Here is a 14,133-nt window from a genome sequence, read left to right on the forward strand (position 1 = left end):
TCAAATGTATTAAAGAAAAAATACTGGTAAATAGCTAAGTTCCTAAGGACGTGTCGTTATTCTTGACTAGCGTACTACCAGTGATTCAGAAGACTTAGATATCTAAAGCTATTCTTTTCCTCTTTGACTGTCTACTTGCACAGAACTGCTAGTTTAGAAATGTTTGGATTTTTCTTTTATGTAACATTAAAACAACTTGCTAACTAGTAAATCATAGCAATTGGAACTTCAGTTTTATCTACAGAAATTGAAATGGGCTCACCTATTATAGTAGTAGGAAGAGAATTATGTCTAAGCTGGCAAATACCGGAATCGTGCTTAAAATACTAAAATGATTTGAAATACTTTCAGTTAGAAAATACTTTTTATTTAATGGATATCTACTTAGTATCTCTGGTTTGAAACTGTTGCATTTATGTGATGTTTTTGCCCTCATTCTGTAGCAGGGCTCTGCTGTGCATCAAATTAGAAAAATTCTCAGGAATAAGCGCAGGTTAAGTGTATGAAAGAAAATACAATATGTAGTGATGGTACGGAGGGGTTTTTAAGTATTGGAAATAATGTTCAAGGCAGTTCTGTTGAAATGTAATTAGCAGCAACAGCCTAGCGTGCAGGATACTCATCCTTTCCCTGTATTTGCTGAAACCCTGGGTATGTGTTCAAGGAAGGGGAGTTGTCAGGTTGCCTGGATCCTTATTTTGTGATGCTGATCTAGGTGAGCTTCGCTGCTTTGTAAATTGCAGCTCTGTATGGTTGTGATACTTGGAACTGCATTTTTATGATTAGCTTTGAGGCTAGAAGGGACGATTCTGATTGCACTATGCAGAATCTAGGCTTGCATTCGGCAGGGAGCACGTACTGCCCAATACCTCGTGGACAAACTGGGCACCCTGTAAAGAGAATTCTGACTTTGCCACTTACAGTGGAGGGAGTAGTGAACACTTGTCACTTTCTTCATTGATCTGATTATCTAGATAGACTAACTATATTATTTCAAATGCCTTTTTTATTTTTGTGGCAACTTTCTCATTCTATAATTCTAAACGAGAAATAATAACTATAGTGAAAATAGATGTTTGGAGTCTTTTTCACTAATGTGGGGTTACTGTGAAAACAGATCTGCTGCTTAAATTCTTGTGTTTCATGGGAGGGCCAGAAGCATCAGAATATTTTGAAGCTGTAAATACAACAACTGGTTTGGTCTTGTGTATTCCACGTAGTTGGGGGAAAATAAGTGAAAAGTAAAAATTTCTGGTATCCTGGAAAAGCAGAGTTTGACACTACAGATCATAGGTCTTCAAAGTAAATGATAATTCACAGTATGAATAATGGAGCCCATTGCTTTCTTTATCTGATAGAATTTGTTGAAGATCATTTACAACCTAACAATACTTGTTTTTCAAGATTGAAAATCTCAGAAGGAAGGAACCTATTTCATCTTCCTCTTGTAACTTGCATAATTATTAGAACTAAAATTTTTTCTGCTTACCGGATTGCATGTGCTTTTAGAACAAGTCCGCTTACTATTAGGAAAATAGGTTTGTCAGCCTGTCAGTTGACAATCTGCAGGCAAACATTTCTATTTGCATTAGATAAACTGGAAAATCTGGGGGAATATAAATAGAAATGGCCAGCTGAACTATGAATAGCTTAACTTTTTCGTTTTTTGTCAATCATTTAGGCTTGATCGTCTCTTTATTTTACTGGACACCGGTACAACACCAGTAACAAGAAAAGCAGCTGCACAGCAACTTGGGGAAGTAGTGAAGCTGCATCCTCATGAACTGAACAATCTCTTATCTAAAGTAAGCATCTTGGGGTTTTTCTGAGCTTGCTATCAGCACTTTAATGGTGAGAACAGAACGAGTTTTCTGGGGTGTGGTTTCTGTGGGTAGAAACAGCAAAAATATAGTATTCCTGTGGAGCTCTCTTAAAAAAGGAGACTGAAGAAAAAGGAGACTGGTTCCTAAGCATGCTGTTTTGTTAGCCCCTGAGATGGTTGCGTAGGTCAGGTTTCACTTTGTGTTCAGTATAGGTATTCAGCATTTGCTGTACATTCAGATTTTCTGCTATGAAGAGAATCTCTACTACATTTTAAAATTTCTGCTCCTGCCTATAAAGATTGTTACTTGTGTGATACAGGATAATATAGGAAGCTGCATGTCTTTAAAAAGGCTGGAAAATAGAAATAGGTTTGCATTAGCTGAGACTGCAACCTGTCCAAGTCCAGTAAAAACACCAAAAATAGTTTTGTATCTGACAGCTGGAGATGGCTGAGTGAACTCAGTTCTGCTCTTAATGAACAGGTGCTCTCACCACGTGGTATCAACAGAGTGGCCAAGGAATCATGAATATCAAACCACTTTCAGTGCAATAAATAGTTTTTCCAGATTTGAGGCACAGTGGTAAATTAGATGAGCGTTATGTTGTTGCAAGTGACACATGTTGGCCCTCTTCTTGGATAAAGTTTTAATCTCTATTTTTGAACACTTCCTTTTTGAAAGCTAAAGAAGTTTCAAGCCTTGTTTGGTACCTGGAGAAAATAGTCTACATCTTATAAAGCAAGGGTGAGATTGGCTGATGGAACTAAATATAACTTACAAGTTAATATTAACATCTGGCTACGGCAAGTGTGAATGATACAGAGAGGGTTGCTCATGGCTCCTTGGTTTGTTTTCTTGGCCTTTGCTTTTGTTATTTCGAATCTTGTCTTGATCCATAGCAGTGAAAGTGTGTTATATAGAACATAACAACTGATGGGTGTTCTAAAAGTACATCTTAAACAAATCTTAATTTATTTGTTAATCTTTCTTTAAAGGTGTTAGTGTATTTAAGAAGTACGAATTGGGATACCCGTATTGCAGCTGGCCAGGCTGTTGAAGCAATAGTGAAAAATGTGCCCGAGTGGAATCCAACTCCAAGATCAAAACAAGGTGCTTCTTAAATGAATTATGTAGAGTTCATTGTATATCTGATGCAAACTGTCTGTGATACAAGACTTCTTGAGGCAGCTGTGCCATTCTGTTTAAAATGAACCTGCCCTTTTTTTTTGTATGCATGGACTGTAGTAAACCTCTTTGGCTTGAGATGTTCATACTCAGTTACAACACGGTGCCTGACCTTTGCTTCTTCTAGGATTCCCATGCTTCAGCTCTGTACCCTCAGAATGCTTTACTCTGTATAATTAAGATGAATAATAACTAGTGAAACAGCAAAACTTCTAACCAGACAAGTTTGTCATGATATTTTACAGACTCCCATCTTTTCTGTTCCCTTGCTTAAAGCACCTTTCTGAAAGAGGGGAAATGGTGGCTTGCTGCAGTCTGTTCTGTTTGTGCTCACTTTGCATCTGGAACTGTTGCATTAGGGATGTTACAGCTGCTTTTATAGTCTACTTGTGAACTTATTGTCCATGATTTTTTCTAAACCTATTTTGAACCTGCTGATACTGTCTACCTTCACAACCTTTTGTGACTTAGGTTCCAGAAATTTAACAAGTGGTTAAAATCAACAAAGCACTTTTGGGGTGATCTCATACTAGTTCCATTCAGTGCCTCCTGATTCCTTTACTGCAGAATTTGCTAAGCAAGTTCCACATCTGCCTTACCCACTGCCTTTAGTGATTTTTGTAAACCTTCATCATATTTGCACCCCTCCAACAGGTTTCTCCTCTTCAGCTTGAAGAGTTGCAACCTCTTTAGTCTCTCCTCACAAGACGGCTGCTCTGTCTTTTTGATAACTTTTTGTCCTTATCAGTGCTTTTCTTATTCTTATGTCCTCCTTTAGATGCACAAAACTGCACATGGTATACTTGCATCCCTGGAGTACTGATATTTACAGTTAGTGGCAAAATAATGTGTTTCATCATGTTTTCAGTGTTCTTCCTGATGATAGCCAGTACTTAGTTGGCTGTTCTGTAACTGCCCAGTAAGCTGGTGAATACAGAAACTGACTGTAGTGCCTCCAAAATCCTTATTGACTGTTTACTCCCAGTTCTGAATTCAGTGTTGTTTAGTCATAGCTTAGGTTCTTAACCTTGCACTCTAACTGCTATCTTGTTGCCCGTCACTGCTCTGAGAGTCCTTCCTGGATTTCTTAGTGCCAGTGTAACACTGGGTTACTGGAAAGAGCTTAGCGTTGCGTACGTGCTGGGAGAAGAGTGCACAGTGAAATCTCCCTTCCATTGCTAAAGACAAATAGAATTTGTTCCAACATTGATCTCTGAAGGAACCCATGGCTTTTATCTGTCTTTAATCAGCTTTCAGTCTGCATGAGGATGTTCTCCGCAACTCTGTAGTAAATTGGTTCCTTCGATTTTTAGTATGAAACCTTGCCAAAAGCTTTTGAATGGCTGTTATGTCAGTAGATCCCCTCTATCCACTTGATGAAGCTCTTTAAGGATGTTGATGAGGGGGCTTTTTTCAGGAGCTATGCTGAGTCTTTCCCAGCGAACCATATTTATCTGTGTACTTTATAGCTTTATTTATAGAATCTACCATGTACATGTATAATGAAATGTTAACTTCTTCAGGTCTGAAGAAATGTAGGCATTACTCATTTTGTACAGCGATCTGTATGCAGTTGGACTCATTCTACTGTAAATGAACAAACTTTCATAAATAGGTGTGGGGTGAACCAGTAAACTAAATGCTGTATTTCTTGTAGGTAACAATGGTATTTGTAGTGCTGGCTGTAATTCAGGATGTGAGCGTACTGGGTTGTGTAGGCATGGGCCATTTTTTTTGGACACTAAGCTGTGCATGACTAGGAGCCACAAGACACACTAATCTTCAAGTGTTGAGGGGAGGGAATACTTTGGAAGTGAATTCACAACCAAGAAATGATAAGACACCTTGTGAGGAACAGCTCTCTGCTGTATCAGCATGGAACTGCACTGTACCTGCAGCTGGACTACTCCCCAGCTCCCGTATCAGGGTTGCCTTGCTGTTGGTCAGACGGTGCAGTGTTGGCATGATACTTACAGTTGAACTATTTGTGAACAACGTGCAGCTCAAACTGCAAGGTGGCCATCTGTTTGCAGAGAAGACCCAGTACTGCATCAGTGTCCCAAGTTTTAAAAAGCTAAATTTATAAAGGGAAAAATATGAGAAGTTTTTTTTCTTTATGAAATGGAGTTTTTACAAGTCAAAATCCTGTGTGCCTGATGATTCTTTGGGGGAGTGAAATTATTTCTTCCTCTACATCACTCTTATCTTACTTCTGCCAAAACTTTGAACAACATTTTCATCACGTTTTCCTTAATATTATTTTCAATGTTTGTTTAGAACCAGGATCAGAAAGTCCTATGGAAGATTCACCTTCAACAGATCGGTTGCGCTTTGATAGATTTGATATATGTCGGTTGTTAAAACACGGCGCATCTCTTCTTGGATCAGCTGGTGCAGAATTTGAAGTCCAGGATGATAAATCAGGTATATCTTTATATTTTACGTGTAAACTAGAGAAGTTACTGGTTTGAAGAAGTATGTGGTGTCTCTATTAAAAGTCTAGTCATCCTAGCATCCTGAGAAACCATGGCAAATAAAAGGAAGAAAATATGCCCCAACATAACTGGTTTGTATTACTTTTCTTGAATTAGAGGGTTTTTGTAGGGGGTGTGTGGGTTTGTGTTTTCTTTCATTGGAATTATTGTGCGTGTTGGAAGGAGAGTGGATACCTGAAGGAGTGGGACAGGAAAAGTGGGTGTTAAAGGCTGTTGTAGAATTTCTGAAGAATCTTTTTCTTTCTTTTGACATGCAGGAACTATGACCACTTGTTCTTCATTAAAACAATGTTCCCAATATAGCTAGTAGGATGTGTCTTATTGAAAAGCACGAAGGTTTCAAATATAGAGAGTGCATGAAAAATACTGGGATAAAACTGTCAAGGTCAGAAGGTCAAATATTTAAAACCTGCAGTGCCTGTTAAGATACTTCAGAGCTGTTAATTTCCAAGTCCTTAGAGGACTTCTGCTCAATTGTTGTACAGAAGGAAATAGTTACTGCTTTGTTTTCTTCCATCTGGTGGCCACTGTCTGTGTTCATAGCATAATGCAGGCCTTCCCATAGAGTATATTGTTGGGGCATTTGAATGCTATACAGACATCAGTGTTTACAGTCTGCTAGTGGAAAAGGGGCAGAATAATCTTTTTCTGCAATGAGCATGGGACATCAAGCCAGAGTTACCTAGTATCAGTTAACTTTCCGTTTCTCTTAGAAATCTTGTTGCTGCTTTTTAGTCAGTGTACTTGTAACTTTGGTCTCCTGTAAGCAATGTAGAATATGCATGCATCAGCGGTGTGATGATACCTATTGTTTCAAGTGACTTGCCTGACATCTTTCTGCACCTTTTTAGCTGAGTTGGTTTACATCTGTAAAGTGGCATAGAATTATTTTTATCTATAAGATATACATACATATAAGTATGTGTAGTTGTTACTGTACTTCTCTGCTCTGCTTCCAGTCCATCTTTCAGTTCCTCCACCAAATGAAATGGTGCTATAGATAAGAATCCACTCTGGCTGCATAGCCCTGATTCACTTATTCCCTGTGCAGCATACAGAGAAGATCAGGGAGGAACAGAACCCATGGCTTCTGACACTTACGGCATATTCTGTTTTTTTTAAGCTTCACTAGTATTTTGTTGTTTGCCATCTTTTCTGCTAGGTTAATAAGGTCTTCTAAAAATTCCATTTCTTCTAATGAAACCCTACCTGTTGAGAAACAAGTTTTGGTTTATATGTAGCAAACTTACTTGGCAGGTTTATTTTAGACAGGCACTGAATTTGTCTGTTATTTTTAATATAAATGTGAATACCCCCAAAATCTAGGTGTTAAGTAATTCAAGTATTTGTTTACAGAGCATTCTTAAAGTAGTTTATTTTAACTTTCTAAATGAGCCTCACTTGGCACATGAAGCTTGAGGATTAGTTTATTGACAGAGTACAGCACCCTAGGAAAATAATCCTTACACATCAGTCTGCCTTGCAATTGGCAGTTTGGGCAGAAGGAGAGGAGATACCTTGGTCCTGCACATGTGGCAAGGAAGAATGTTTCTTTAGAAAACAGGTTCCAATTCAGCCTAACTTAATACAGAATATTGGATTGAATGTTATTTGAGGGTTTTACTGGTGGTTTTTATTTCTTAGGTCTCTGTTTCCCAACAGAAGACAAATGTTTGGAGAACAAAAAATTTAAAAATAAATAAATAAATCAACCTTAAACCTTACCAGATCCCACAGGGATGCATGTGGTGATTAACAAAGCACTAGTTCTTGAATCAGTTGCTGGATTAACTTAAGTGTTAGTTCTCTCCTTTCAAAGTGCACTTTCCTTTTAAAAAAAAAAAATGTTTATTATTTTTTTCTTTTGTAGACCAAGTGTAATTAATGAATTTCATGGCAGCTACTTTCTGTTTAAAAATATACTTTAAGGTAATTCTGTATTTTCCACAACAGAAAGGTCTTCCTGGGAATTATGATTGGGTTTGAAAGATTTTATTTATGTATTATCTAAATAGAATTTAATTCTGTGACTTTTGGTGTTATGTTATTTCATTGTGCAAGACTTCACTAATAGATCTGTCTGGAAATCTGACACGTCTGCCTTTTTTAAAAACTTTTTAAAGGTGAAATTGATCCTAAAGAGCGGATAGCACGGCAGAGGAAACTGTTACAGAAGAAGCTTGGCTTAGATATGGGTGCTGCAATTGGGATGAATACTGAAGATCTCTTCAATGATGAAGATCTGGACTATTCTCCTTCTTCAGTTTCACTAGTAAACAAACAACCTGTAGGTAAAACCTCGGGCTGTTTGACTGCAAGGAATAATACAGTGGGTTTGCTTTATTTCAGCTTCTGCAGTTACAATTTTTTTTATTTTCAAGTATGATAATCAACGTCTAACATGGTATGCTTTGGCTTCCTGAAGCATCATAGTTCCACATTAGTATTATTTCATGTCAAACTGCTGCTCTGAGTTTCGAATAATGGAGAGCTGAGGAGGTTGAACACAATGTGGGTTTGGGGATTTTTCAGGACCTCTGTTGTAAGAATTGCTGACAATGGATGACTTCTCTTTCAGACTCTTCAGGCTGCTGAGTTAATTGACTCAGAATTTCGAGCTGGTATGAGCAGTAGACAAAAGAATAAAGCCAAAAGAATGGCTAAGCTGTTTGCAAAGCAAAGATCCAGAGATGCAGTGGAAGCTAATGAGAAGAGGTATAAGAGTGAACTGTTTTGCTCTTTTTTCAGTCAAGCTTGAATTGTAATTTGATTTATCTGTTGAAAAACTTCCTACAGTCTTTGCCTCTTAATATTTTACGTGGTAATCGTGTTGATGGTAAAACGCAACTGTTGTAGTCATTCCCAGTAGACTCTATTAAGAATTTAGCTGTAGAGGAGTCTTGGAATAATGCAATGGTACAGTTAAAAACTTCTGTTTTGTCCCTATTAGTAAATATGTCTTGAGAATAATTCATGAAAATGGGAGAATTATGAAGATGATAATGAAAAATCTTAGATATAACTTTCCCATGTATGGTATGTTCTTCGTCACGGTAGTTTAGTGACACGTTATTGGACCTGCTGTATTCCTAATGAGCAGTAAACAAAAATATTTCTCCTTGGTTTTATTTAAGAATTGCTGTATTTCTTTGAAATGGCTGAAAAAGATTGTCAATTTGCCTCCACACTGAATTTTGTTACCTGCAACTTTGTACCTATTGTGCGTGTTTCAGAAGGTGTTAAACTTCTTTATTTTGCATTCTTGCCACACATTATTGTATGTGAGACTTCAGTTGTAGAAGTAATTGTTTCCCCTAAAGCATACTTTCTGTTCATAAACTTGTATTTGTTCCTTCTCAGCAATGACAGCACTGATGGGGAACCAGAAGAAAAGAGAAGAAAAGTTGCTAATGTTGTCATTAACCAACCTGCCACAGACTCAAAAACACTGGTAGAAAATGCTCCAGAAGAGGTATGATGTGCTGTTAGCAAAAATGATCATTCGGTTGTTTAGTAGAGTAACATCAAATAAAACTTCCTTATGCTCCCAAATTCTTTACTCATTCTAGCATTATGAGAAAGAGTAAACAATGTTATTGACAACTTACTGTATGTAGTGAAGCAAATGGACTTTGAACTGTGTACAGCATCGAGAAGAAAACACATTTAATCTTGGTAATAGTCTATCCAAGTGAACCTGAGTAGGTGGATTACAGGTGTCAGACCTGGATATTGAACTGTAAAACTGTGCTGAACACTTAGATAACAAGATTACACACAGTCATAAATATTTTGATCTAAATGTTCGTGTATACTTCATTTAATCTTTGCCTCTCTTTAATTTAAGCTTAATTTAGAATTAAGTTATATCTTTAGTAGTTTAAGATTTAAACAATACCGTAGTCTTGGAAGAAATTTGCATTTGCTTCAATCAGCTGAAAAATTGTTGGAAATGCATGCTATACCTGAATACAAATAGTGCATAAAAGTTTATTTTATAGAGACTGTATTTTGATTAAAGTTGAAATAAGGTTTTCTAAACACAGCTTAGTAACTAAATTCTTATTTGCAAAACAGTGCTGTGAAAATGCATTTATGAAAGATTAATGACAACTGCGAACTGAGTACATGCTGGTTGTTTGCCTTTTAAATGCTTTGTCTTTATGATGGCATGAACTTCCTAATGTTAGTATCATAATTTATTTTCTAAAGCCTTGTCAACTTGCTTATAAGAAATTTGGAGATAATGGATATGCTCCTGGATTTCAGAAATGTGGAATATGTCTTATGAGGTGCTTATTATGAGTGAGGATGGTGCTTACTACTTGATTAATTGACCTAATTAGATTATCTAGTGTAATTTCAAACTGGGATTTGTCTATTACACTTTTTAAAGGCAAAGTTCATAAATTTAGAGAGTCGCTAGAGAGGATATGAAACTTGAATCTTCTGCCATAGTGGGGTTCGAAAAGGAGACTGGATTCCAGAACATCAAATTTAATTACCCTAGGGAAGAGGTTACACTTCTACCAGCCAAACTTAGCAAGCCTTTTAAAATATCCATTGCCAATCAGCAAAGTTTCTGAAGAGTGGAAGAAGTTATTTTATTTGGTTAAGCTTTGGAGGTCTTTGTTACGTTTGTGTATCTAAGTAGCATACAGTGTAAGAAATGTTCACCTTATCCCTTTCTCTGTTAGTCTCATACTTACTTTTTATGAATTCAGGCAAATGAATGGCCTCTCGAAAGTTTTTGTGAAGAGGTGTGCAACTGATCTCTTTAACCCTTCCTGGGAGGTAAGATACATGCAGTATCTGAATTGTAACTCTAAGTTTGAGGAAAAAGTAGATTTAAACAGAAGCACAGAAATCATATGCTTAGGACTTGAGGATTTTACTGGGTATCAAAAATTATGTCAATCGTAAATATAGATTACGAAGTCGAGACCGATCTGGTTTAGAGAAATTAACTTCTTTCTAAGACTTTTTTCTTTTTTTTCTAAGACTTATTTAAAGGGGAAATAAAATGAGAATTTTGGAAATACTGAAATTTGAGCAAAAAAAAGTTAATTAAATCCAAGCCTGTTTTATCAGGAATTTGTGGAATACTGTGCAAGTGTTGCTGACAATAGTGGCATGCATGTTTGTCTAATGTTCAGTTAGAAAAGGGAGAAAAAATCACTTAACAGTGAGTAGGTTACAAAATTGTTGTTTGTTCCCTTCGTTTATAAAAAGGAATGTTTAAGGTTTTCTTAAAAGTTATTTAATACCAACTACAAAAACTATATATTTGGCTTGCCTTGTGAACTTGTTTTCAAGATTCAAAACTGTTCTGCTCAAGATTCAAAACTGTTCTGCTCATGCTTTTATTCAATCTCCACTATTTTCCACAAACTTTTCTATAAATTCTAAGCAAAAATACGAAGTGGCTGACAGCAGACTTTCTTGAACAGAAGATGGGAATAGCTGTTGTCAACTAACCCCAGTTTTGTCATAAGAAAGTTAATCTTTGGAAAGATTAAATGTTAGCAACAACTGTAACGTACTTAGGCATTATCTGTATCACAGGTTCAATGATAGCAAGTTGGCTCTGCCTATACTGACCTCAAACTTGGAAACACAGAGATAAGTCATACACAGCCTGCATGATTATTTTGGGCCCAGAAGAAGGGTAATTGCATTCATGTGGCACATCACTGCATCTAAACTAATAAGCCTCATCCTATTTGAAAGCAGGCTGTTTGCAGTTGAAGTCAAAGTCCACTTGTCTTCTGAAATGCAGACATTCTCGTAGCCTTCTTATTACATTTGATATAGGGCACACACATCTGAATTAAGGAAGTAGATCAATACAAAATCATTCTTATGATATGTTCTTGATGGAAAAACAGGTTAGACTACCTCAAAATACATGTTTATAAATGACCCTCTGGCAGCATCTTGCAGTGTCTATAGGCAGCCTGGGTGACTAGTTTAGTGCCTAGCTTATAGGCAGCTGAAGTTAGGTGAGATAAATCCTACTACTGGTATTTCCTTTATACATTTGTCTTTCTTGCTGCTGTTCTGTGTTTTGAGAAGCTGAGAAGTTAACTAGCAAAGTGTTACTTTTGGCTTGTGAAAACTAGTTCATAAGCAATCCCAGACTGTATAAACAAGTGATCAATGTATCATTAACAGTTGAGATTTTAAGACTATGCTCTCTGGCTGTTTTTTATTGTCTTGATTATAGATTTTACCAGCAGCCACTAGCTGTGCATATTTCAGTTTGCATTTCATGTAAAATACTCTGATACTTAGAGGACCTACCAACCACTCATCTCTAGTTGTTACTATCATGAAATGAAATACAATATTTTTCTACTAGCAACAAGTATGTATATCAAATACCCTTTACTAAAGAAAAAACACAGAATAAGTTCTACGCAAAGCTATGCAAAGGCCTAAATGAAAACCCAGTTAAAAAGTTGCAAACACAGGGGTTTGGTGTAACTATTGTGCTGGCTTTTCTTGATTAGTCAGTTGTGTCCAGTTAGGGATCAAAAATATGAGAAACAGGTATTGTTGTAGCACATCTTTGTACTGCTATTCTGTAATTTCCAAAATTCTTCCTAGTGCATTCAACTGCTTGGTGGGAACATATATGTGGTTATAATTTGCTTTCCCATAGCATTTGTTCACTTTTTTTGTAATGTTTAGCCAAGCAAGGTAGGTTTGTAAACTATGCAGAAGAGTAATTCTCAGATTTGTTTTGCGGACCCCAAGATACTCACTGGGGGTCTAAATTTTGTTTAAGAAATACAAAGTCTAATAAATACAAAGTTTACTAAAAGTGCTGTTTTCCTGTAGCTTATAAACCTACTATAAATGGTTAATCTGTGAGCAGTCCTTGTGCCTCTCCCTTCTCGCAAAGTCAGAAATTGCAGTGATTTAGAAACTAATTGCCAGAGCCTTTTAGGTAATTCCTGAGATTCATATAAGGTGACTTTATCGGTATTTGTTAATCTTTCTCCGAAAACTAGTGTTTTGTAACATAGGGAAGTAAAACTAAATGAAAACTGCCTTTACTGGCTACGTTACTGCAAATATGATAACAGTATCCTCTCTGTTAGAAAGTGGAAGCAATTCTTAGTTGCTTCCATCCGTAAACGGACAAATATTTAATAAATACTAGCCTGTCCAAGAACAACTTGGTTTTTTGTAAGTACATCATTTTATCTAATAAGATACTACCTTGTCCACAAATCTGTAGAATACCACTAATTCTACAATATTGCACATGTCTCTATTCAGAAAAAAAGACGATGATGTGGAAAAAATAGGTGTTGATGTGAATTACAGTGTTTTCAGTTAAACAGTGTATTTTTTATCTTCTGTTCCTAAATATTTTAAAATTCCCATTTTATTTCACTTTTCTAGGTTCGACATGGTGCAGGTACTGGACTGAGAGAGATACTTAAAGCTCATGGTAAAAGTGGTGGAAAAATGGGAGACAGCTCTTTAGAAGAGGTGAGTTTCCAGACATGTTGATTTCTTAAATTAGGTTTAGCAAACTGACTTCTTAAAATACTTAATCTTTGTAGGAGGTGGGTGATATTGCGGGAATATCATAACCATGAGATCTGTCCGCTCAAAATAATATGGATCAAATCACTGCGTCTACTGATGAAATGCTAAATTCCTTTTAAAAACCCTGCAAAATACATACTACTATATAAACAAGCATTAATATGTGGGCTGTGTGTAAATTTATTAAATACTAACTTCCATACTAGAAAAGTATTAGTTACAGGTGATGCTAGAGGTGTGTTAAAACAAAATTCACTATTCAAGTTGATTATGTAACTAGGTTCAATGAAGTGGCTTAGGCCATCTGATTTTATTCACTTAAATAGTAAGCTGCCTATCAGTCTGGTTACTGTATTATGAGCATAAGTATTTAAACAGTTTCTATGTATTTAGAAGGAAAACACTTTTTTAAATTTCTTGACAGTAATAACTTGTTTACTAATATTGAATCTCATTCAGATTCCTACTGACTTCCCTGCTACAAAAGCAGCAGGGAAAGCTTGTGGCTTAGAGAGCGTTGAAGAATGAGGAGATATCCTTTTCATATGCAGATCAAACTACTGTAGCATACTTTGTGTATGGGGAAAGCACGCAGAAGCTGCTATCTTTTCTTGCTTCCATGTGGATTGTATTTGTTCCACGGAGATTGTGGAGTAATAATAACACACACTGCAATGATGAGATACTCTGATTGGTTTCTTATCTCTTTATGGAAAGAGTCTGCGTACTCCAGGCTAGCTTCAAAGGCTGCTGTGCGTGCTACATGCAAGTTGACACTTCTTTGACACTATATATGAATTCTGTGATACAATCCATAATATGGTGATAATGATGTTTATTAAAATTACAGTTTTCAAGGGAAATGCTGATCTAGTAGGCCAACAGTGGAGATGGAGAAAGATGATGTCAGAGTAGTTCCTTTTATGAGGCTTCTGCTCTGGGGTTTGGAGTTACAAAGCTATAGGGCCTCTAATTAACGGATGCCAGAGCCTCAAGACAAGCTTGGGCTAATTACTTTAATCTGGAGGAGACTTGACTGAAATATGAGTTCTTTTCACTTGGTCTCC

General features: G+C 36.5%; 1 protein-coding gene across 1 annotated transcript in view; it reads left to right on the top strand.

Annotated features, from left to right (window-relative positions):
- BTAF1 (B-TFIID TATA-box binding protein associated factor 1) overlaps positions 1-14,133 on the top strand; it is a 48,048-nt gene that overhangs the window by 8,286 nt on the left and 25,629 nt on the right. Inside the window, 9 exon segments of the mRNA XM_035542185.2 lie at positions 1,682-1,805; positions 2,819-2,933; positions 5,286-5,432; positions 7,627-7,790; positions 8,082-8,218; positions 8,864-8,975; positions 10,228-10,272; positions 10,274-10,297; positions 12,917-13,006. Coding sequence (XP_035398078.1) covers positions 1,682-1,805; positions 2,819-2,933; positions 5,286-5,432; positions 7,627-7,790; positions 8,082-8,218; positions 8,864-8,975; positions 10,228-10,272; positions 10,274-10,297; positions 12,917-13,006 — 958 coding nt within the window.

The sequence above is a fragment of the Cygnus atratus genome, chromosome 7, assembly GCF_013377495.2.
Source record: "Cygnus atratus isolate AKBS03 ecotype Queensland, Australia chromosome 7, CAtr_DNAZoo_HiC_assembly, whole genome shotgun sequence".
Classification (NCBI taxonomy): Eukaryota; Metazoa; Chordata; class Aves; order Anseriformes; family Anatidae; genus Cygnus; species Cygnus atratus.